The sequence below is a fragment of the Drosophila yakuba genome, chromosome 3R (assembly GCF_016746365.2).
Source record: "Drosophila yakuba strain Tai18E2 chromosome 3R, Prin_Dyak_Tai18E2_2.1, whole genome shotgun sequence".
Classification (NCBI taxonomy): domain Eukaryota; kingdom Metazoa; phylum Arthropoda; class Insecta; order Diptera; family Drosophilidae; genus Drosophila; species Drosophila yakuba.
Window position 1 is genome coordinate 7039974 of NC_052530.2, and position 23611 is coordinate 7063584.

A 23611-nucleotide genomic window follows, 5' to 3' on the forward strand; every position below is an offset into this window, starting at 1 on the left:
TGACATCGATTTGGAAATACACAATATACAAAATGTTCGGGTAAATCGCTATGATAAGTCTAGAAGTAAACGAGTGGTGTGTACGATTAGGTTATTGTCAAAGTAACACCATTGAATACGAGGTCCTGGGGAGCAGTAATTGCCAGGCGAGTCACTATTCAGACAGTTTATTGGCTGATATACTTTCGGCTTACGGCGATAATAAATCAATTACGGTTAATAACAAAGTTAAGCGCTGTCGAGTGTCTTCACTTCATCGCTTCCTTCCCTCACAACTAACAGCTAAAAATATCTAACAATTAGAGCATGTCGGTGCTTCACTTCTATCTCCTCAACTCATCCATCGATCACGAGACTTAAGATCAAAGCAGTGCGTTTTTGGTGTGGTGTTTATGGGTGACTGGGGCAGGGGGCAGGGGCAGGGCTATTTCTCAACCCGTCTCAAGTTGGCCAGCTCCGTGAGCCACGCCTTGATCAGATCGTAGGTGGAGAAGCTGATGCCCACGGCAATGGGTCCCTTGATCCAGTTCATGCTGAGTCCCTTGTAGAAACCATTCTTAATGCCCTCCTCGCTGCGTGGTAACGGAAAACGCATTTATAATATTGATAATATCGTAAACAAGGATCTGTACGCACCGATAGATCTTGACGAGAGTCTCCAGGATGGATGGGTACCGATCTCCAGCAGCCGTGTTTACCCGCATTGTCTGCATTCTTCGCCGCACAATGTCCAATGGATAGCTGGCCGTTTGTCCAGCGGCACCAGCCGCAGCACCGAAGGCCAGGGAGACTAGAGTATTGGGTTTATTATTGCCGACCATTTCTGCAAAGAAACAAATAGTTTTAAAAATTTACCAGCATATAGAAACTTTCAGACAGCCATAAAGTTTGTACTATGACAATATCAAAATAATGATCCAGAATGCCCGTTTTAATCGACACAACATGGCTTCTCGTAATTATCTTAATAATGGGTTACGAATTCAGACGATTAAAGAACTTATAGTCTTGTATACTAGGATGTATTGTGCATCCCTACCATAGTATTCCCGCTTGAGAGTCTCGTAGGTGAAGAATGAGGTGCCCGCATAGGGAATCACTCCAAGAACAGTCGCCCAGTAGCCACGGAACAGCGTCCGCGGACCCTCCTCCAACCAGATCTTGGTGAAGACCTGTCGCAGGGTGCGATAGCCAGTATACCGATCCGTGACGGCCATGCGGGCGCGGGCCAGGTCCAGGGGATACGTCAACGATTGCGAGGTGATTCCTGCCAGGGAGCCAGCCAAAAACCGACGACCTTTTGTGCTGCAGAATAGAATGGTTGGTAATTAAATGTGTTAAGAGTGTACAACAGAGCAGAACTCACTTGGAGCCGTCTTTGTCCACATGCAGAATGCGACGCCACTGCTCGTGGGCCGTGAACTGTATGGCTGCGTAGGGCACAATCCTGGCCATCGTGGCCGAGTTCCCCCGCCACAGGGCCAAAACGCCCTCGTTGGCATAGGTGTTTTGCAGGTAGCGCAGCGAGGCTCGGAACGAGAAGGGAACATCGTTGCGGATCTGGAAGTTTATCTTGGTGCGGTCCAACGGGGCGATGACCGTCTTGGCCAGCGCCCCCGCCGCTGCTCCGGATATCAGACTGATCACCACCTGGTCGATTTTCTGGCGCACTGAGGTGTAAAGAGAGCCAAATCATACATTAATATAGATATGTTTGTCATTCAAGTGATACGAAGTGCCTACTATACATTTTTGTATCTGTATTCAAGTTTTAGCTTTTACTTACTGGGTGTGACCGTGACGTTGATAGTGACTGTAGTTGCGGGTACGGAGATTGCTCCTGATGTCTCGGATGGGCTCAGCTGGGTGCGCAATGTCTCCGCATCGTCCAGGTCCGAGGACAACGTCGCCGAGGACGTGGTCATCGTGCTCGAGAGCTGACTACCCGTGGACTTGATGGACATGGTTATGTTGGGCTTTTCCAGGAGACGGCTCATGGCAGACTCGGGCTGGGGACCTGAAATCACTTTGCATATCAATCCGAGCCGGGTATATTGCACCACAAATAGTGCCGGCTTATCGCCACCAATGATAAGGGTTCAATATGGCCAGAACTAATCTAAACCACCCGAAAATTGCTTCGCTATTATAAGACTTCCCAGCAGAGACATAACATACTGAGTGGCGCTGCTGTACAGCTGAGGTCAATACAATAGCACAGCACAACTAGTATTATATAGGGAAAGGGCTCCATTAAAAGTATGCAACAGGCAAAAGGAAACATTTGTATTTAGCCCCTAATTAAATTATTTTTTTTTTAACTGGAAGGCTTCTTTAAAAGGCTTCTTCTAAGCTAAAAGTTTAGGTGCAACTTTGTGACGAGTGTTTGGATTTGTTATCAGCCTACTAGACAAACACAGCATTGAATTCGATGATAATTGATTTGTGTGACCAATAATGAAAAACAGAGGAACACACGAGTACTGTTCTTTATTAATTGCGAAGAGTAAATGTTTTGGGTGCTACTCTTTCAAAGGCAGGTGTATTTATGGAGCTCAGGAAAGCAATGTGTGTGCCAGTTGATAGCGAAAACACATTTCGCAAGTTCATGCAAATAATATGCGGCTCTCACAATTGTTTCGTAATTGATGCAAGCATTTCCCCTTGGCATAGGTTCAAAAATAGTCAATTGGAACGCTTTTAGCAGCCACCAAACCCATAATACTGACCAATATTCTGCTATCTGGCCAAGTTTCAGTGTTCCAGTGCCACTGGCTGCTGGCAATTGAACTTTGCTTGGGCCCCAAGTCGAGTCATTCTGCCTCTGGAGTGCGAGCTATCAAGCTCCCCGCGCTTTCAGCCGGCATTGATAAGGCTCTGACCAGCTGCTAATTGCGCCTTACGATAGATAGAAGCCGAGTGTTCCAGAAGACATCGATGTACCCGCTCTCGCCTCTCTCCCACTCCAAAGGCCAAACGAGCCCGCAAACCGGTTGCTTTGGTATGCTCATTGTGGAAGGCAAAAGGCACCGAATTATCAGTTCATATACATACATAGGTACATATGTATGTGTATATATGTACATAAGCATATTGGTATGTAGTATATTGCTGATGTGTGGCACACACCTCCAAAACAATTATCATGCCGAATATTGAAATGCGAGTTGAGCTCGCCAAATGTGGGAATATCACAACACGTGTGTTCCTTCTGATTACCGACTTTTGGGGGTTGGGCACTTTTCCAAGTTCAACAGCTGAGCGCGGCTAAAATAAAACGCTTTTCATGCAGCAGCCGGTGCGGGAAACCTTTGAGAGGAAAACCGAGAGCGTTCATCAGGGCAATAGAAAATGAGTGGAAAAGTGCAACCTTGAAAGTGATTGCGGCTAAATAGAGCTTCTGAGGTGTACAGTGGGTACTGGCTAGGCATGGCATTAGATATATGTACATTAAAAGTTTTTAATTATTTTGATGTGAGAGCACACAACAAACTAGTGTACAAGCACATAAGGCAATTAGTGCATACTTCCTTTGTACTTTAAAATGATTATACGTACACACATATACATACATACATAGTTACATATATGTATTAATATGTAATAATATACAAATGTCTACTTTTTTAAAATTTTAAAACTTGAAAGCAGATCATAAGCTACATATGTATATTATGTATATACATATCTATTGAATATTTTTAGTTGACTTGCTGCTAGAAGTTTTCACTGTACCTAAGATTTCAGCTCTTTTTATCTTGAAAAGTTGGGCTAAAAGTAGTTTTACAAATACTCCACGCCTTTGCTTGCAGCTTAAGTGTGATGTTCGCAAAGCCACTTGATATCTGCCCTTCATAAATTACTTTTTGATAAGGAATTGGAGCGATGAAAGGCACTTTGCAACCACTGTGCACTTGGATGCTGTTGTTGCCGGCGCTTGATAAACGTAAACAAGCTCGTTAGGCGGTGTTTGTGCACTTTTTTCTCTGCTCTGCTCTTGCACTCAGTCAAGGTTGAGGTTTACTACGGATCCAGTTTATCCAGCGAGTGTTTTCCACTTTGCTTCTGGCTATGAAATTTGTTTGCTATAAATAGCCAGGGGATGTGGGGAGGGGAGGTGACGTGAGATGTAGATAGTAAAGCAGCTACAACATCATTTCAACTGGACTTTGTACCCCCTAGGAAGGAAATAACAAAAACAACTGGGCAATGCAAATTTATGCAAATTACTCGGAAAATTCACTTTCACATGTGCCATTTTCTGGCCAATTTAATTTCTCGGACGATAATCCAATTCGCAATACTTTTGTTTGTTGTTTACAAAGCTGGAATCCTCCTATAAGAATCATACGTGACTTAATTCCGATTCTGATTGGACTGAGAGGACTAGGTAAATGTAAAACAGCTGTTGCTTGCTGTGTTCTTGTGTTGTTACGCGTTTGTTTCTCTTAAATTTAAGTACTTTGTGTGCACCAACTGTTTGGCAATCCATTTATATGCTCTTGTTTACACCGATCAAGCGCTTGCAACATCAAAAAAAAAACAACTCACACACGGACACCTTATATAATTGGGCAAAACGAGAACAACAAATTATTTTGTACCAACACATACATGTGCATGATTTCATGTGTGTTCCGACTCTACACGCACCTTTGTTTTTGTTAGCACAGATTCTTTTTTTCGGCCTCTCTTTTCGCTCCTTCGGCCTTGGCAACAATAACAACAACAACACTTAGCCGTGGGTGGCGTCCGCACTGGTTTTCGATTCCAAAAGCACAGGTGTTGTGTTCCCTTTACCGCGAGCTAACTCTTTGTCTCTATTTCGGAATTTACTATTTGTTAATGGACATTTTCCGCGCGATTCTCGACTCCGCCAGCGAAGCTCCAAAGAGCAATTGACAAAAACATCGAGAACTGTGCCTCGGCGCTGCCACACTAAGAGCGCTGCCAGACTGCATGGGTGGATTCCGCGCTAAAGGAAAGCCAAGTGCGCAACCATTTAAACCGTCGCACAGTGGTGCAAATTCGGAGAGGACTTCTATTAGGAAAATACTTTAAAATTTGATAACATTTTTCCCAAAGCCACCAAATCATTAAATGTTGAGCTGATCAAAAAGTACAATTTCTCAATTAAAACGTGCAAATAACCCTTTGTAAAACCCTTTGGGAATTTACCCTACTTTTAATTAAAATTTTGTATTTTCTAGAAAGTTTAGCTTACGTAAAATATAACTTTATTAGTATAAAAACATTTTGACACATAAAACATTTTAAATATAAAAGCATATAAATATATTAAGCATTGATTAATTATACATAGTCAACTTAAATAAGAGAGTAAACACATTTGTGAAGAATGCATAAAAAACAATAATTTAGACCAATAATATTTAAATATCTTAAAATTTACGGAACACAACAAGAACAAGAAGCCGCTACAGATATCTTTGAATATTAAGTTATTTTCCCGCTTAAAGTTTTGACAGGTAATAAATGATATTAGTGTCAGAAAGTTGCAATGCACATTGTCATAATTATGTGTCAAATTCGATTATAAATAACTATGTTTCTACTGCGTATAATGACTTTTTATTTGAGGCTTTACTTTTAGTAGAAAACTTTGTTTTATTTTACTTGGTTTTGCCTAATTATAATTTCGCCTAAGAAATTTAAAAATGCAAGAAATCGATATCCATCTCACCGGCGATAGTCCGCGGTATGGCAGCACCATACCGTTGTTGCGCAGCCAACTTCACGCGAGACGCATCGAAAACAAAAAATACTGCACAGAAAGCAATTGAGAAAACCCAAATAAAAAGCGAGTGAAAAGGACCATGAACGTAGACCTGCGATCGTACTCGCGCCACTGGCTCACGGAGTTCATCGAACAATACCAGGAGGAAGAGTGCCTATGGCAGCCCAAGCACAACGACTACAGCAATCACGCAGCCCGAAACAAGTCCTACGACCGCCTGGTGGAGAAGCTAAAAGAAGTGGAGCCAAATCCGGACAGGGCGATGGTAGTAAGGTGGGATATATTTCACAGAGATATTTAACGGTTCAGTAAACAAAATTGACCCTTTGCAGAAAAATCAACTCGCTGCGTTCTGCTTTCCGGCGGGAATTCCGCAAGACGTCCAGCAAAAACGACTACGAAACGCGTTTGTGGTACTACGACAAGCTACTTTTTATCGCTGACCACAAGCCCAAGCGTCACGAACTCGGCTCCAAGCCCAAGAGAGAACTCCAGATCAGCTTCGACGACGAGGAGTCAATGGAGTTCGAGGACGACTCACATCACACGGGCACTCAGTCTCAGCACATGGAGTCCATAATACCCACGTCCCCAGACGAAGTGGAAGATGTTGCGGCGACGGCCAGCAATGTGGTCGTTAGCAGTCAGGGCGCCACTCTGAGCACCATTTCGGTGACGCCCGCGGAATGCGTGACCCTGGTTAAGAGCGAGGAGCACCAGGCGGCCGAAGCGGCGGCAGCAGCAGCCCAAGCACACCAGCAACTGGTAGCCCATGCAGCAGCTCAAACCTCCATTGCGGCGGCGGCAGCTCAGGGACATGCCGTGAAGGTCCTGGAGATCACCTCTCTGGACTCCAACTCCCAGCGAGAGATACAACAGGTTGGTAGCCCCAAAGCAGTGAATGGTTTCTTAAGTTCTTGAACCACCTCCTTTCCTCAATTAGGCTGTCAATCATCTAGAGCACCACCAGCAGCAGCTGCACCTACAGCAGACGAATGGTCAACATCAGGGCGTGCCTACTATCCAGATAGGTCGCGATCATTACCAGCCATTGTTTGGCAATGCCGGCACCACTGCCTACACCACCGCAGCAGCTCCGAGCACTTCGCATCGGCACGACGACGAGTACGATGCCATTGGCGTAAACGTGGCCAGCAAACTGCGCTCAATCAACCCCACGCAGCGGATCGTGGCCGAGAAACTTATCAGCGATGTTCTATTCAATGCCCAGCTGGACAACCTCACCGTCAACTCGGCCCTTACGCAGTAATCTCCATCGTCTCTAGGCTAAGTTTATGTAGTCCCTGGCTTTATCGCTCCATTTTGTCTGTGTCCCAACCTGCAGCCTGGCCAACATGTGTCGCCCGGGCAGCAGTTGATTGTACCATACCGTTCGCAAGTAGTTTTAATTATTCTATACAATAAATAGATTGTATGTCTTAAGCTCATCACAAAAAGGTTTGTCACTCCGCCGAACTTCCTCCGCCCGTAAGCTTGTTCCACGCAAACCTGGCAAACTGGAGAAAGAGGAGATGCAGTCTTGAGGTGGTAGCCTTAAGGATGAGGACCAACATACCGTGACCGGCGGCATCTCGATCTGTTCCGCCTCCGTGACCAGTTTCCGGTTGCTCTGCATGTAGCTCCAGCCCAGATGGATCCCCACCAGACTGGGGATCATCACGATGGCCACCAGGTTGCGCGACACAAACGAAGGCTGTTTGCTCATCTCTACAAAGTGCGTAAAACGAAATTATTATTATTTAACAGCTATCAAAAATCAACAATGATTATGTGACCGCATTGCGATGTTTGTTTAATCTTCTCAACGAAAAATACCAAACTCAAACGCTGCTCCAAAACGGGCGGTTGGCTTGAATCAAGTTTCTATCTCCGCCAACTTGGTTCAAAGTCCAAAGTTTTCGGGGATAATAATGGGAAACTAAACGTCTCGTAATTCTTTGTCTGGGACTTCGGTATTTGTGCAGATAGCCATCTGTCATTAGTTTGTTGCGGTTGCTGGTTTTAATGACAAATGCGGTGGAGGTGGTTGGAGTAGATCAAAGCATTGTAATATGGAGAATTGCACTTCTCGTTGAGTATATTAGTTGTTGGGTAGTGATTCTAGAAATATTCTTTGTGATTACATAATAGGTAAAAAGTCCTTTAGCCTATCAGAACTAACAATAAGTTTCAAATAGCTATACAAAAGCAAATGATAACATTTTCTACTTAACTTTCTAAATAACAGAATGGTGAGGAAAACTATAAATGTTTTACGGTATTTAAAGGACTAATTTGTTTATCTGTGTGCGTTAATTCTTAAAAGCCGGTTTTCTTTGCGGGAAAAATTACCTGGGAAAATAATAAATGTTTATAAGCTGTATGAAGCACATCTGAAAATTATAAATGAATTAAATTAAATTTATTGTATGAATAAAACCAATAGCATTTTAACGTATTATTAAAATAAAGGATTGAGTGTGACCGTAAGCTCCCGTCTCAATCGCAGTTCTGGTCACACTTCTCAGGCAGGGTGGAGAGGCAACTAACTAACTGTTAATTGATAGCCCACTGCGTCGCCAACTAACCTTTTCCCATATTCCGCACTCAACCCATTAAGTGCGAAATCCACACCCGCGTCGCCGGAGGGGCGTGGGCGGGCTCGGATGGGGCGCTTGCTTTGGGGCCACGCTGGAGGCTAAGACTCGGATGCGGTCTATGCACTTTGCGCACACAAACAACAACAGCGGCGGCAGAAGCAACAACAAAACAACACCACTGTCAAAGCAAACAAATTCTGTTATAGACGTCGACGTCGCGTTGTTGTTGCCATTCCATTTTGGACAGCACCTGCAATTTCAGTTGTAGTTTCAGTTTTAGTTTTGGGTTCCTGGCGAGCGGACGCTCCATTGGATAGTTCCTACACATACACATACACATAAATTTTTGGTTGATTTGCGAGAGAGTGAGTTTTCCCACCCATTGTTTTGCCACCTTCCCCTAAATCCGCCCTTTTTGGCAGTGCTGAGATCGATAGTGGCCGTCATCCGCTTGCACCTGGAGGAGCTATGGCTCAGGTAAGCGAATCGCCGGTGCGAGAACCTCGTCCCAATCATTTGTCTCCCCCTGGTGCAACACACACAGAAAGACCAGGATACAGGTTAGGCCGTAGAAGAACACGATTATCATCTTCTTGTTTCGTGGGATAGGAATCAATGAAAACAGCGGAATTATTGGGGATCGTTGCATCTAGGGCTTAGATGGTTAAACGGTCAATAAGTTCAGGCCCTTCTTGTGTACATAAATAGCTCGATCGACATTACAGTTAATGAATACTAATCAGTTAGGTGCCATAATCTCCTTGGTAGAAGCTATGAAAAGAATTTGTTCACAATTGTCATTAGACAACTTTAGTTAGTTATGTGAAGTTAGTTATGTGAATACGAATTCACTTTTCAAAATTATATCGAAAGAACGTGTTTCTCATCTTACTTCTGCTTAAATCAATATACTATAAATCTGGGTTATGTAGTCTTGCTCTATCCCTGAAGACTAAATACGAGGGTCGTTTGATAAGTCCGTGACTTTTTGTATTTGCCGCGCACCTGCTCTAAATACAACACTGCTCCTGTCAGCAGTTATCGATTAACAGCTGACTGTAAAATTTTGAGAAAGCTGCGTTTTTTGGTTTGCGTTTTATAGGCATTGAAAGCAGACGATCTCGTGAATTTTAACGAAAATGGAAAAAAGTGAATTTCGTGTGCTAATTAAGCATTATTTTTTGCGTAAAAAATCCATCACCGAAACCAAGGAAAGACTTGATAAATATTATGGGGACTCTGCACCATCAATTTCAATGGTTAAGAAATGGTTTACTGAGTTCCGTTGTGGTCGTACCAGTACAAGTGATGCCGAACGTTCAGGTCGCCCAAAAGAGGTCGTCATGCCAGAAATCGTCGACAAAATCCATGGAATGATATTGGATGATCGGAGAATGAAAGTGCGTGAGGTAGCTGAGGCTGTAGGCATCTCAACTGAACGGGTACATCACATTTTACATGAATATTTGGACATGAAAAAGCTTTCCGCGCGATGGGTGCCGCGATTGCTCACACACGACCATAAGCGCAACCGTGTGACCATTTCAAAGGAGTGTTTGGCGATGTTCAACCGCAATCCAAACGAATTTTTGCGCCGTTTCGTTACCGTAGACGAAACATGGATCCACCACACCACACCAGAGACCAAAGAACAATCAAGACAGTGGGTTTCTCCGGGTGAACGTGCACCAAAGAAGGCCAAGGTGGGTCTGTCGGCCAACAAGGTCATGGCCACAGTTTTTTGGGATGCACAAGGTATCATTCACATCGATTACCTTGAAAAGGGTAAAACGATCACCGGCGAATATTATTCAGAGCTTTTGGACAGATTCGATATTGATTTGAAGCAGAAACGACCGCATTTGGCGAAAAAAAAAGTGCTGTTCCATCAGGACAATGCACGGGTGCACACGTGTGTAGTCAGCATGGCAAAATTTCATAAATTGGGCTACGAACTGCTACCCCATTCAGCATATTCTCCAGATTTAGCCCCCTGTGACTATTTTTTGTTTCCAAACATGAAGAAATGGCTCGGCGGTAAGAGATTCGGGTCAAATGAAGAGGTCATCACAGAAACAAACGACTATTTTGAGGGCCTTGAGAAAACCTATTATTTGGAAGGAATAAAAAAATTGGAAAAACGCTGGACTAAATGTATAGAGCTAAAAGGAGATTATGTTGAGAAATAAAACGCTTCTTTGACGAAAAAAATATATTTTATTCAAAAAGTCACGGACTTATCAAACGACCCTCGTATATACTTATAAAGATAGTTTACAACACAGTAAAGCAGACATTACTATCCTACGAGTGAATCGTCAGCTACTGATTGTTATTTAAACTATTAGAATAAAACCAAAAGTATGCACATTATTCCCAAACCCAGCTTGCGTCTCACTAATTGAGCATTTAACATTTGTTCCGGGAATCCAGTTTAGCATAATTTCGATCTCAATTCTGATATCGTATTTTGTGTTTGAGTTTGTGAGATACTAATTGGCGATATTTAACGAACGTGTTTTTGATTATAGCTTAAGGTGCTGACGTTAAATCAAGTATATTTCACCCTAACCAGGAAATAGCTTTCTAGGCGTATTTGTTTGGTTGCGTATACTTCGTACCTTAGCTGGGTAAAATCGAAATGTTTTCAGTCATTTATTTCATAATATTTAAACTTGATTATGCGGAAAATAATCTTTGCCCCTTTTATGGTCTTTTGACCTCGTCGTAGAAGTTCCAGCGAACATCAAATCGAATTTAAGTGAAATTGTTATTGTCTAGTTATTTTTATTACATATCAGCCCGTTTTCCCAGTCTCTTTAATTAATTGGTTGGTTTTTATGTTAACAGTTAACAGTTAATTTAATTTTTAGGCCTTTAGCCGGGTTAAAGGTAAATGCATGATTATTACTGAAATAGTTGGTCGGAAATAACTTACATATAAAGGATTTTATCAGAGAATTTAGGAACTCCAATCCCTATAGCCTGTCGAGTTGGAAGGCTTACTGAATAATGTTATCCTTCTTCAGCTTGGCCAGCTCATCCGGCCCACAACCGAGTAGTTCACCCAGCACTTCATCCGTGTGCTGGCCAAGAATCGGAGGAGCTGTCCGGGCATCGTTTCGCGCTTCGCTGAAGGTCACAGGGGGACCCACCACCTTGACGGTTCCGTCCTTTGGATGCCGCAGGCTTTTTACCAGGCCAATGGCCTTGATATGCTCGTCCTCGAAAACCTCGGGAATGGAGTTAACAGGTCCCACGGGAAAGGAGGCGCCCTCGAAGAGTTTCATCCAGTTGCGCGAAGTGCCCTCGGATAGCATTTGCTCCAGTATTCTCAGCAGCTCCACTCGATTAGACACGCGATCTTTGTTGGTCTTGAACTTGGGATTCTGCGCCAAATGCTCCACTTTAAGACGACGACACAGGTCCTCAAACTGAACATCACTGCCAGTGCCCAGGGTGAGATAGCCATCCTTCGTCTTGAAGCTCTGATACGGGACAATGCTGGAGTGTGCGGTGCCCATCCTTCCTGCTTTGACTCCTGAATTCAAGTAGTTACTACCCACATTGAGCAGCAGGGAGCAGCAGGTGGACAACAGGTCGACTTCGATCTTCTGGCCACGCTGTGTGCGTGTCCTTTGATAGAGTGCTGCCAAAATCGCTCCATGGGCGTACAATCCCGTGGACATGTCCGTCACAGCCACGCCCACCTTGCTGGGCGGCCCATCCCGCTCCCCGGTAATATGCATCAGTCCTCCAACCGAGGAGGCAATCACATCGTAACCAGGTCGCTTGGCATAAGGTCCCACAGAGCCATACCCTGTCATAGAGCAATATATCAGCTTGGGATTCACCTTACGCAACTGCTCGTAGCCCAAGCCGTAACGCTCCAAGGTGCCGGGCACATAGTTCTCGACCAGCACGTCGCTGATCTCGACCAGTCGATGGAGGAGCTGTGTGCCGCGCTTGATATCGATGCAGATGCTCCGCTTATTGCGATTGGGAGCCAGGAAGTAGGCGGCATCGTTGCTGTTCTCAAGGAAGGGTGGTCCCCACTTGCGGGCTTCATCGCCGAAGTTTGGACGCTCCACCTTGATGACTTCCGCCCCGAGATCCGCCAGAACCATTGTGCAATAGGGGCCGGCGATGATTCGTGATAGGTCCAAAATCCGGATACCATGCAGCGGGTGGCGTTCATCAACATCACTGGCATTATCGGGTGCGTTGTTTTTATCGCCAACGGCTGCAAAGTTTCTCAAGCTCTGGCGGCAAACTCCGTAATTAACCAATCCCCGGACGAGGCGCAAATTCTGTGACAACATGGTTCTTTTTTGTTGCTACTTGTGGGTCAACTAATCTGTCCAGTATGTGCAGTACACATATGATGTGTGTGGAAAGTTTTGCGGTCCGACTTGATCCGCGGCCACTTTTATCGTCACTGAAAGTGGCCCTCCATCCAAAATTCGTCGGAAGCTCGTATTCTTATCTCTTTTGAGGTGCTCTTAAAATTCTCCTAAGAGTGGGAGCTTTTTTGTTAACTATCTTAAGTCTGCGATAAACAACACTTTGGAGCCCAAAAAAGAAAAAGAGTCTCTTTTGGGGTTCACCTTGGGGAGTTTCCGCCGAGAATGTGGCGAATCCTTTCGGTTTTATGGGGGGAATCGCCTCTGCTGACCACAAGATAATAAGAGGTTAGTCATCCGCGATGCCATATCATTAAGTACATATCGAATGCTTCGCGTCGCGCCGCCCTGTTTAGTTCTGTACTCCGATTATATCACCTTGCTGACATCTTGGATAGCGTGATCTTATAGTAAGTGATGCGACTGAAATCAAAACAAGCATTTTGTTTTTCTTGAAAAACTGACAGGCCAAGAGCCTAATGTGCGGCAATTATTCCCTAATGACCAGCACAATTAAAATGTAATTTAAATGTCGTGGCTGGATAACTTACGCCTGAATGCTCACCATAAGTGTCAGGCGGATCAGTAATCCGCAACTACTAAGTTTGTGTGATCTTAATTGGTGGGCCTAACTGGTTCATCCACGCGCAGGCGATTAATTAAGATTCATGCACAGGGAAAGAATTTGATTTAAATTAATTCTTTTAAAGGCGATTTCTAATAATAAGACATATTTTTCAAAATCACATGTAATAACTGGATTATCATAGAGGAAATCATGATCTCTAAGATTCGTTTTTTATTTTGTCAAATACTAATTAATGAATTATAAATTCTCTCTTTCATATTGTTAGCTTGGATGAGAGTGGTGAGTTAATTAGAATAACCAGTAGGATCTTCTTGAAAATAAAAGTAACCTATTGAGGGTATTACCATGTAAGCGTAGGCATATCATTATCTCATCAAGATCAATACCCACATCTTTGGGAGTCTGCTTAAAATAACTCGGCCTTTCCCATAATTATTGCTTCTTATCGGCAAAGTCGATGGGGCCATCAGAAGAACATGTTGACCACGGCCTTGAAATAATTTTCTCTTGTGTAGAAATTCTAGCTAATTTTAGAAAATACCTGTTCCTGGCTAGTTACCAACTCGTTGTCGAGGTGTAAGAGTAGGTTCAAGGTTCTAGTTCCTTGGAAGTGGCTTTTCCCCCGGAAACCTCGCCTCGTGAAATCAATATTTATTTTCAGAATGACGTTGCACTATATGTGTGCTGGTGATCTCAGGTTGTTACTCAGCTGGTACTGGGGTCAGCATACATGGCCCAAACAGCCCGATACGGTCCGAAAGCTATAGCCATAGCCCATTTGCTCTCGCCGAGCTGTGTAATTACGATAGGAGTCCTCCCTTTGTTCATGTCGTTATAAACGAGGCGATAGCAATCCAAGATTCGAATGCGACTTTAATCACTTGGGACTGGGATCAAGAGTTCAGGCCATGTAATTGTCGATCTATGAAATGACGCACTTGGCCGCGTTATGGCCATTTCCTTTGGGCCATTCCAGTCGGGAATCACGTTCACAATCACGCTGGTTATTATGCCAAGCGGATCTTAAGAGACAGCCTAAGAGAGCCAGTTTCCAAACAGACAGAGCTTCTGAGCGATTGGGAGATGGAAGATGGGAGAGTCGGGCTTTAAATACTCGGTGGCAAGCTTGGCCAGCGTTTATTTACTCAGCTCGTCTCGCTCGCGTCGGTTCGGCTCGTGGTTCCACCAGATACACACTTATATACATATATACAGAAAGAAACCGAAAGCGATACCGATACCGATTCAGATGCAGATGCAGATGCAGATTGAGATAGCCAGTGTGTTTTGAGTGAAACAAAATGAAAGCCGGCCAAAGGCTGCGCATGCGTCGGCAGCTCGGCTGTTCCCAATCGGCTTACTCGCGAGTGCATCCCGCAGATACCACTGCCAACTACCATTACTAGCGAATTACTAGCCAATGCAGTCCAGAAAGCCTCGACTCGACTATTAGCCAACTGACCAAGCCAAAAAGCCAAAAGCATCTCGTCCAGCTCTCAGCTCTCGGTACCCAAAAAATTGTGCAAGCCAAAAAGTCGATTGCAGTCGTCAGCTGCGGATTGCCGATTGCGGATTGCACAATCCTGGCAACCTGTTGCTGTTGGTTGGCTGCTGCACGCAAGTGTGTGTGTGCGTGTGTGTGTTAGCCGTGTTGTAGAATCTTGTATCCAGCGTATCCAGTCGGAGATACGCAGCTCACATCGTATTTTCCCCCATCGAGTGGTGTGTTGAGAGAAAACCGTCAAAATTGCTGTGCTACTCTGTTCCAGGATCCTGGGGTACATCATGCGCCGGTTCCTGCGCTCGGCCATGATCGTCTTCAGCTGGTTCGTCGTCCCCTACAGCCGGTACACCAACATCAAGGTGATCCGGCGCAAGCTGCCGCCCATCCGGAGCCACCTGCTCGAGATTCCCGCCGTCGACCTGGCCAAACTGATTCGCACCAGAAAGGTGAGTAATTGCAATCCTCGCGCTCACTGCCTCCACTCTCCCAAATTGGGTCACTTACGCAAAGCAAGCCACCTGGTAAATGGGTCAGCCGAAATCTTGCCAAATCAATTGGAAAGACTGTTGCCACAGTAGCGGGTTCTGTTGCCACATTGGATTACTGATTGGGTACCGGCCATAACTACTGCTTGCGGCCAACTCTTGGGGAGTGGAATGTCGAAAAAGTAGATATTTTCGCTTCTTTTTGCAGAAAGTAAAAACTCATACGAGCCAATGACTCCAGTTTCAAATTTTTCACTTTTTAAGACGCGGAGCACTGGCCCCTCACACTTCAATTAAAAGTAAGCCATTAAAAAGGTCGAGGGTAGAATGAATGGACAGCAAGCAAAGGGGTAAATACCCTAACCAGACTAATAAATTGCCTAAGCAGTGCTAAAGAACCATTTCAGAGTAAAGTTCACTGCAAATATAATTTTCAGAAGAATTATTATTTTAGTTTTCTTCAGGCTATATTCATTTGAAAGTTCATCAAAAGGTCACCCTAATACCAAGTGGAAGATTTGGCGATAATTGCTTGTTAAATGCAAGTTTTTTATTTTACAACCATTTAATAGTAGGAAACGAAATGAAGATTGTAGTAAAGGGTCAATTTATTGTTTTGAGGTCATAATTAGGTAACAATTGCTTCACATTAAGTCAATTCAGTGTGCTTAGCCATAAATAACAAAACTTTAGGGGTCAATAAGCTCAAATGGTTAAAGTTCATAACATTAAAAAGTTCTCAGCTGTCGGATAAGGAAAATACCAAAAAACCGTACAGGTTTCTTAAAAAATTAAAATAACGATGATTCTTAGTTTTTGCCGTTGCCGTTGGTATTGGAAGATTTCAGAAAAAATTCCGATGGCGAAATTTGCCAACATTTAATGAAAAACGTTTTTATCAAAAATCCTGTTTTTAATACGTCGTTCGACTCTTCGAGAAGTATAACAAGCATTAAGTGACCCTAGGCCAGAGCCAGAGTATTACCGCCAGATGAAATCGAAATCAATTTGGGTTTTTTTCCCTCCATTTCTACCGCCGTCTCGCAAGCACTTAAGCCAATTGGCCCAAAACCAAAACAGAGGGCTGGGATATAGACGCAAGGCATTGAGGAAACCGACGGCTTAGTCATCTAAAGCACTAGCCAAGTGTTTTTATGACGCCAGCAGCAGTTTCGCAAATCATCATACATGTGGGCAAGGCCTAGAGGTCGCACTCTCTGCAAACGAAGCTGATCTGTATCTGTAAATGTATCTATATCCATATCCACATCCATATCATATCTAAATCAAAGTTGAAATATCTGCCCATGAGATACGACCTGAGCGCAGTTGTTTCTCTATTCGGGCTGCCAATTACATGCCCCATGTGTCTTTGTTTCTGTGTAAATGTCTCCGGGATGTGCAAGATCTGGGCCCCGTTCGTTGGTCCACATCGTGTGAGGTCACCACTCGAGAGACCTTATCGTAACACCAACCGACCACCACCCGCCCTCCAGTTACCATATCTCGCTCAGTGGGCTGCCTTTGTTTAATCGCATGTGCTACATGGAAAAAACTTGCAGTTGGGCAGTTGGTTAGTTGGGTTTTAGTGCACGTCCGTCTGAAGTACGAAAATTGTAGTTTATTTATTTTTTAGTGGCTCTTTTTACTGCTTCTGTCTTCTTTCGGCAAGGCGGTCATATGTGCGTACGAGTGCTAAATATTATTATTTTAATTATGCATCTTTATATGTTTTTTCCCCTCTTAATTGCCGGCCGTTTCATTGCCATAGGTTAAGCCTTGCCTCACAACGAGCCAAGCGTAATGATTTTGTAATTGGCATTATATCAGAACGCGCGTCTAGTTGGCCGATCACCTAAGTATATTAAATAATAATCGTCGTCTCAGCAACCTGAAGTTGCATTTAAGAAAGTGATACTGCTAATTGCCCTTGTCCGCTGTGGAATTAAGTGGATTCTCTAACTCTAGGTTTATGTTCCTGAGTAGGAGGGCTTTTAAATAAGTCTGCCGTTCATAGGTACCGGTACCAGATGATCTATCTGGAATCTGCTTATGTGGATTCGTACTTGAATCGCATAATTCGTTTTTAGTTTCGTGTTTTCTTCTTTTGCTCCGCCATTTGGCTCTTTCAGCACGTACTTCATACACCATACAGATCCGAACGTATCTATAAAACCAACTTGAATCTGTGTCTGTGTGTCGCGATTTCTTTATACGCTATGCTCGCCGTGCCACAAGATCTTTTCCACATTGTAAACACCGAGCGTTGGATGGCATCGGAATCGGAGTCGAAAGCTTTTCGGTCGCTGATTTCGTAGCAAGCACCTCTCGAAGCCCTCGACTCCTCATCATCCGTTGCATGCTATTGGCCGGTTGCAGCGTGTTTACCTGGTCGGAACCCCCCTGCCGCCACTAACTTATTATTACACTGGAAGTCATTGAAAAAGTCAAGTAGCCTTAATTTTAATTATACATAGGCACATACGAGCGGCTTTTATGTACGCCGGTGCATCATTTGTGCGTTGCATGAGCCCGAATTAAGGCGAAGTAAGGCAACTTATGTCTCAATCCGGCGGCAGTTGGGAGGTATAGGGGCACATGGAAGGCCTTCTGCCTTCGATTACCCAGATTAACTGAAATCAAGTTCAGAGGTTACCCTCGGTGGCAGCCTGTGGTTCGGAGTAAGGTGTTCGCTAACTATCTGGTTTCAGTCGAGTGATACCCATTTAAGTGCACCGAAGCTCGAGCTCTTACAAGTCGGTTTGATTGATACGTGCTTCCCCCGTCAATTACCTAATCAGATCTTTGAAAAGCGAGTGAGAATGTGATTAATTACATTATCGGCTACATCAGCCACTGCTTACGACTCTAAGTACTGTTGATGGGTGATTTTAATTGTATCGGTTCTCTCGGTATAATTATAAGTTTATTCACTGCCAATTCCATGGGCGATGTGTGAGTCATGAGAGAACACGGGAGATTTCACATCTACGTGTTTTGATCTATTGATCGCTTTATTATCCGTGATTATCAAAATTCTTTGTGTTCCCAATCCCATTTATATATAGGCTCCTTTATTTTATTGTTTTGTTTGTCAGCCTATTTGGGTTTATCGCTGGAAATGGTTTCTTTGTGAATTAATTGTGACACATAAATATGGATGGCAAATAATTGATCAATACGTGCTGCAGCCCATGGATTAGCTATTTATTGTTTCTCCCTTTTAATTTACATAATCCATCAACGCTTTGTCAACATTTTGTTTAGATTAACACGCAGATAACTTGTTTTCTGTTTTAGAATTCTAATTTACTCTGTCCAACCACTCAAGTTATTGTGTAATCATTGACCATAATACTCCTATTATTATCTCTGTGGCTTTACTTATCGTTAAGCATTTTCAATTTCCTTAATGCATGATTGATTGAAACATTGTTGATCGCTCAGTCCATAAAGAACTCTTCACGTCAATAGATTCTACACTGAAGAATAACACGGAAATCAGCCTGACTGATATCTCAATCGACACATGGCACGGGATTATGTATTTTAGCATTCTTTGACCTCTGTATTGACCAATGAATCAATTTTGAGACCCCAAGAGTTTTGTACCCCTATGCCATTCATACATTACTCATACGTCATGGTGCCGCTGATACTGGGCGATCGAAAGTGCATGCATCGCACGACGAACGTCACGACTGCAAGTTGTGTTTGGGTTTATCTTTTTATTGATTTTAATTTAACTCAAATTGCCTTTTCGCTGCGGCACTGGCACTGGCACTGGCCGCTTCCCAATAGACTTCTGAATTGATTGCTGGGAATTTCAATGGGAATGGGGAGGAATGTGAGCTGGGAGGTATGCGAGTTAACCTGCGGAAATACTCAAACATTCTTTGTTTTCCACTTGCAGATTAAAAGCGAAGAAGTCGTGGAAGCCTACATCGAACGATGTCGACAGGTGAGTTAATATGGGTATCATATCATGGTATCAAACACAGAAATCTATTCTATTAAGTGGTGCGATTTCCTATATTTATGTGAGTTTCAGCATGCTTTACTTCCCATGGAAGAGTTCAATTATTATATATCGTAAAATTTTGAATGGTTGAACATTAAATTTTACGATTGTCATTTACAAAATGATAATAAACAATCCAATTAATTATATGTGAAGTATTATATTATCGCCGGTAAATAAAACGATTTTTTCGGTACCCTAAAATACCTAAAATAGTATTCTTTATTGAACAATTACAAAGTATATGTGAGCTTTATACTTTGACTTTTTGAGGTGTTATAAGTGTAATAAATATGAAAATAATAGTAATATTCAACATTTTCCGTTTGATTTCTTGCAGGTGAATCCCCTAATAAATGCCATTGTGCAGGATCGCTTTGAGGAGGCATTGGAGGAGGCTCGTGAGATAGACAACGTAATAGCGATGGGGATCAACAGCGTGGAGTCGATGGAGGAGCTGACCCCGTTGCTGGGCATTCCGGTGACCGTCAAGGAGAGTATTGCCGTCAAGGGCATGACCAACCAGGCAGGTCGGGTCTTCAAGACGCCGCAGATAGCCAAGTCGGATGCGCCCGTGGTGGAGCAGATTAAGCGCTCCGGCGGCATCATCCTGCTGGTGTCCAACACACCGGAGCTCTGCCTGCTGTGGGAGACGTACAACAACGTGACAGGTCAGACGAAGAATCCGTACGACCTGAAGCGTACGCCGGGCGGATCCTCGGGCGGCGAGGCGGCCCTCCTGGCCAGCGGTGCCTCCCTGCTAGGCCTCACCTCGGACATAGGCGGCTCCTCGCGCCTGCCGGCCATGTTCAGTGGCATTTGGGGCCACAAGCCCACGCCGTATGCGGTTTCCTTCAGAGGTCATCACCCGACGAGTGACTTCCCCAAGTGGGGGGACTTCTTCACCATCGCGCCGATGACCCGCTACGCCAAGGATCTGCCGCTGCTGCTCAAGTGCATGAGTGATCCCACGGGTCCCAAGCTAACACTGGACAGGCCGATCAGTGTGAATGGGATCCGGTTCTTCTTCATGGACAACGATGGACCATCGGGAATGATGCGACCGCTGAGCAGGGATCTGCATGCGGCCATCAACCGCGTGGCCACCGATTTCAATGCCAAGCGAGTGAACATCCGCAAGATGAAGTGGTCGCTGGACATCTCGCTGTCCGCCATGCTTACCATGAAGAACATCGAGACCATTTACCACAAGACGGAGGAGGGCGAGCAGCCCAAGACCGTGTGCAAGGAGACGGTGAAGTACTTCTTCGGATGCTCGGACAGCATCCTTCCGTCGGTGATCTTTGGCCACCTGCAGAACTTCATGAAGATCATCCCAAACTCGCGCCACAAGCACCTAGCCAGCATCATCGAGGCGCTCAAGACTGAATTCAAGGAGATGCTGGGCAACGACGGCGTCTTCCTCTACCCGACCTTTCCCAACACGGCGCACCAGCACTACCAGATCTACCACAAGCTCCTGGAGCCCATGTACATGGCCATTTTCAACACGCTTGGCCTGCCGGTGACCAACTGCATGATCGGTCTGGATAGGCGCAACTTGCCCATGGGCATCCAGGTGGTGGCCAACCCGGGCCAAGATCATCTCAGCCTGGCGGTGGCCCGCGAAATGGAGCGCCGCTACGGCGGTTGGGTGCGTCCTCCGTCCGAGGACAGCCACAGCAGCAGTGGGAGTAGCAAGCAGCGTGGCTAGGGAGCACTGACCGGAGGATTGGCTTTATCCTGTGTGTGATTCATTTGTACTTTGTTCTGTTATTAGCTAATTGTACACTGTCGAGCAGTTAGAGAATTTCAGAGAGACTTTAAATTGATTTAGACAAATCACTGTTATCAGCCGGAGTTGGCTGACTGGTAGAAAGGAATCCCTAGAGCAGCCTCTACACTTTATTAGCATTTTATTCGACCACACATCACACCACTAAATGTTCGGGACCTTCGAAATTAGTAATCCCTCAATCGCGAGTCATTACCCATTGTATTAAATTATTGTGAAAAACTCCCCTGAGCTGTACATCGTAATCGTATTATCTTTACCTATATGTAAATATTCGTCTAGCATCTAAGTGTTAGGTTTATGTCGCGTCCGGCAAAGATCGATAAATATAACCAGTATGTGTATGCACATATGTACGTTTTGTAGCATCTCGTTTGAGCAACTTGAAAACTTTACAACTTTTGCAAAGAACCAAATTCGTTGAATAAATACGTAACAGAAAAAATATTAACCGAAATTTCAACTTCTGTGGCGCAACTTCTGTGGCCGCCGAAAAGCAGTTGGCCTCCACTTAGAAGCCATCGAGGGAGGTCCGAGTTCGAGTCCGACTCCGACTCCAAGTCCGCGAGTACTTAAAATTGGGCCCACCTGAGTGGTGGACCCGAAGACAAAGTAAAACAAGTATTAGACGGCTGCTAGAGACAATACACGCTTGGATACGTGTACCACTTAATAAATGGTTCCACTTCGCTGCCCGGCTTAGAGAATCTTACTACAGTCGTACCTGTTTTTGGTGAATTTTAGTACTGCTGATTGGAATAACAGATTTCATATAGGTAAAACTCGACGAGGGGTAATGTTGTATTATGTTGCAATATAATTTAATATATTTGTTTTCAATTTTTCAAATGAAACTTGACATTGATAGTAGGTTACCTTTATTATTATTAAAAACAGCAACTTACCTCTCCTTAAAAATGAAATGCAAAAAGGCATCAAATGTAAGTTCCTCCCATCGAGGAGCGACTGTAGTGCTACCTACTTACCCAGAGACTGGGAAATCTAATCTAATAGCCTTAATCGTGCGCATGCGCGCAGTTTTCCCAGCCAGCTGCCTTTTAGTGAGTTTAGTGAGTGTCCAATGCACTTTTGTCATTCGAGTTGCCGAATTTTGGGCACATTTTATTGGCCCGACTGGGCAAATTTGGAGTTGGACTGGGGGTTTGTTATTTTTCTATTGCAAAAATGTGTTTTCGCTTGCGTGTGTAAGTGGTTAGTTTTTGGCTTTTGGAGTAGCCCAAGGTTGCGCCAATACGGCTTGCGCAATTCCGCTGCCGAACGTGGTATTTGGCCAAAAAACTCGGAGGTAACTCAGATTCTTGCCCAAGAATGTGGCGGTCGCTGTGTTTCAAATTGTTTTCTGGCCAATGCCAGGCGGGAAAATTGAAGCTACCAGTATTGCCTCGAAATTGGGTGAAAACATTTTGAATTGCTTACAGCGGAAAAGTGCAAGCGGCGTGACGAAAACTGTGGAAATCTTGTCTTCTGTGGAAGTCGTGGTCCGACTACCTGTCAGGGAATTACTGGAAGGCAAAGCCTCTCTTTCTTTTCTCCCCTGGAAGGGAAAGGCACTCTACCTGAGATACCTGTGCACTCCAGAGAGCCGAAACTTTTTCGAAATCCAGCGAAACTGGAGTGAGAGGCATTCCAAGAAGATGTGAGAAGGCCATGCTGGTAGAAGAAATAATTCCGAAATTTCGGACTATACTAATTAACTATAAATATATACATATGTAAGTGAACTGGTATTACTACACTGTTCTTATGCTATTTTTCAGTCAAATTAAAAACTTTTTCAAAAATACCCCGATATGATGCGGAGTTACGCGAGTTCTTAAGCAATTCTCTGTAGTTCGAATAAAGTACTTTGGCCAAGTCTAAGCTTCCAAGTTCGTAACAACAATGTTGAGCCGTTTAAGGGGGCCATTAATCCAAAAAACTACAAAATCCGTCCCTGATTAAACACTCGAACGGTTATCAATTTTAGTGGCCTGCCTTGTGCGCCGAAATCTACGACCTCAGCACAAATTCGGATTGGAGAGATATAACTGCAAATGTACGTTTGCAGAGAGGGAGAGCGGAAATATCATTCCAGTCGCCAGCATTCCAGGCCATGCTGACCAACCGTATTCCGGCTTTGAGTCGGAACGGAGCGTTCATTTGAAAACTGAACGTAGAAGCGAGCGGTTGTGTTCGTTCCACGGCCTGTGCTTCACTGTAGTCCCAGTCCAAGCTTGACTGTACTTAGAACCTTAGTAATCTGCGCATTTGAGGTGACAAATCTATCGCATATTTGTTTACCGTGATCTACGCAGAGAGATTAAAACTGTGTCGATTACCGTGTTAAATCAACTAAAAACCAGTGTGATATTAACCCCGTAAGACTCAGACATGTGCTGCCAAAGACTCCACTCTTTGGGCAGCTCGTTTTAAAGCCGAAAGTAGCCGATGCCACG

At 44.2% G+C, this 23611-nt stretch overlaps 5 protein-coding genes across 7 annotated transcripts; 2 read left to right on the plus strand and 3 right to left on the minus strand.

Moving 5' to 3' along the window:
* Positions 1 to 151: 151 nt before the first annotated feature.
* On the minus strand, positions 152 to 4941 carry LOC6535803 (mitochondrial coenzyme A transporter SLC25A42). 2 transcript variants are annotated; one of them, XM_015191876.3, is made up of 6 exons: positions 4615 to 4941; positions 1787 to 2017; positions 1367 to 1670; positions 1040 to 1305; positions 637 to 823; positions 152 to 572 (listed from the first exon to the last, which is right to left on the minus strand). In XM_015191876.3, the coding sequence occupies exons 1-6, from the start codon at positions 4628 to 4630 to the stop codon at positions 425 to 427; spliced, it is 1152 nt and encodes a 383-aa protein (XP_015047362.1). In that variant the 5' UTR covers positions 4631 to 4941; the 3' UTR covers positions 152 to 424. The 2 variants fall into 2 exon arrangements, with proteins under 2 accessions (XP_015047362.1, XP_002096426.1); XM_002096390.4 differs by having other exon boundaries at positions 4654 to 4937.
* A 793-nt stretch (positions 4942 to 5734) lies between these two features.
* Positions 5735 to 7206, plus strand: LOC6535804. The gene is made up of 3 exons (XM_002096391.3): positions 5735 to 6031; positions 6091 to 6637; positions 6702 to 7206. The coding sequence occupies exons 1-3, from the start codon at positions 5838 to 5840 to the stop codon at positions 7026 to 7028; spliced, it is 1068 nt and encodes a 355-aa protein (XP_002096427.1). The 5' UTR covers positions 5735 to 5837; the 3' UTR covers positions 7029 to 7206.
* Positions 7146 to 7581, minus strand: LOC6535805. Its single transcript, XM_002096392.4, has 2 exons — positions 7335 to 7581; positions 7146 to 7275 (listed from the first exon to the last, which is right to left on the minus strand). Exons 1-2 carry the CDS (start codon positions 7482 to 7484, stop codon positions 7222 to 7224), a joined length of 204 nt encoding a protein of 67 aa, XP_002096428.1. The 5' UTR covers positions 7485 to 7581; the 3' UTR covers positions 7146 to 7221.
* A 702-nt stretch (positions 7582 to 8283) lies between these two features.
* On the plus strand, positions 8284 to 23405 carry LOC6535807 (fatty-acid amide hydrolase 2). Of its 2 annotated transcripts, XM_015191878.3 has the most exons (5): positions 8284 to 8723; positions 8781 to 8835; positions 15120 to 15300; positions 19253 to 19300; positions 19701 to 23405. In XM_015191878.3, coding segments are annotated over exons 1-5 (1659 nt in total). In that variant the 5' UTR covers positions 8284 to 8722; the 3' UTR covers positions 21075 to 23405. The 2 variants fall into 2 exon arrangements, with proteins under 2 accessions (XP_015047364.1, XP_039230991.1); XM_039375057.2 differs by lacking the exon at positions 15120 to 15300.
* Positions 11119 to 13436, minus strand: LOC26535327 (succinate--hydroxymethylglutarate CoA-transferase). Its single transcript, XM_015189362.2, has one exon. It carries the CDS (start codon positions 12678 to 12680, stop codon positions 11361 to 11363), a length of 1320 nt encoding a protein of 439 aa, XP_015044848.2. The 5' UTR covers positions 12681 to 13436; the 3' UTR covers positions 11119 to 11360.
* Positions 23406 to 23611: the final 206 nt, after the last annotated feature.

Bases quoted from the DNA above. Each gene is read 5' to 3' on its own strand.
- LOC6535803 (XM_015191876.3), bottom strand. The intron at 1,671-1,786 runs GTAAGTAAAAGC...TTTACACCTCAG, and splicing joins CAACGTCACGGTCACACCCA to TGCGCCAGAAAATCGACCAG. The intron at 1,306-1,366 runs GTGAGTTCTGCT...TCTATTCTGCAG, and splicing joins GTGGACAAAGACGGCTCCAA to CACAAAAGGTCGTCGGTTTT.
- LOC6535804 (XM_002096391.3), top strand. From the start codon at position 5,838: ATGAACGTAGACCTGCGATCGTACTCGCGCCACTGGCTCACGGAGTTC. The intron at 6,032-6,090 runs GTGGGATATATT...GACCCTTTGCAG, and splicing joins GACAGGGCGATGGTAGTAAG to AAAAATCAACTCGCTGCGTT. The intron at 6,638-6,701 runs GTTGGTAGCCCC...TTCCTCAATTAG, and splicing joins CCCAGCGAGAGATACAACAG to GCTGTCAATCATCTAGAGCA.
- LOC6535805 (XM_002096392.4), bottom strand. From the start codon at position 7,484: ATGAGCAAACAGCCTTCGTTTGTGTCGCGCAACCTGGTGGCCATCGTG. The intron at 7,276-7,334 runs GTATGTTGGTCC...CTCTTTCTCCAG, and splicing joins TCGAGATGCCGCCGGTCACG to TTTGCCAGGTTTGCGTGGAA.
- LOC6535807 (XM_015191878.3), top strand. The intron at 15,301-19,252 runs GTGAGTAATTGC...TTCCACTTGCAG, and splicing joins AACTGATTCGCACCAGAAAG to ATTAAAAGCGAAGAAGTCGT. The intron at 19,301-19,700 runs GTGAGTTAATAT...GATTTCTTGCAG, and splicing joins ACATCGAACGATGTCGACAG to GTGAATCCCCTAATAAATGC.
- LOC26535327 (XM_015189362.2), bottom strand. From the start codon at position 12,680: ATGTTGTCACAGAATTTGCGCCTCGTCCGGGGATTGGTTAATTACGGA.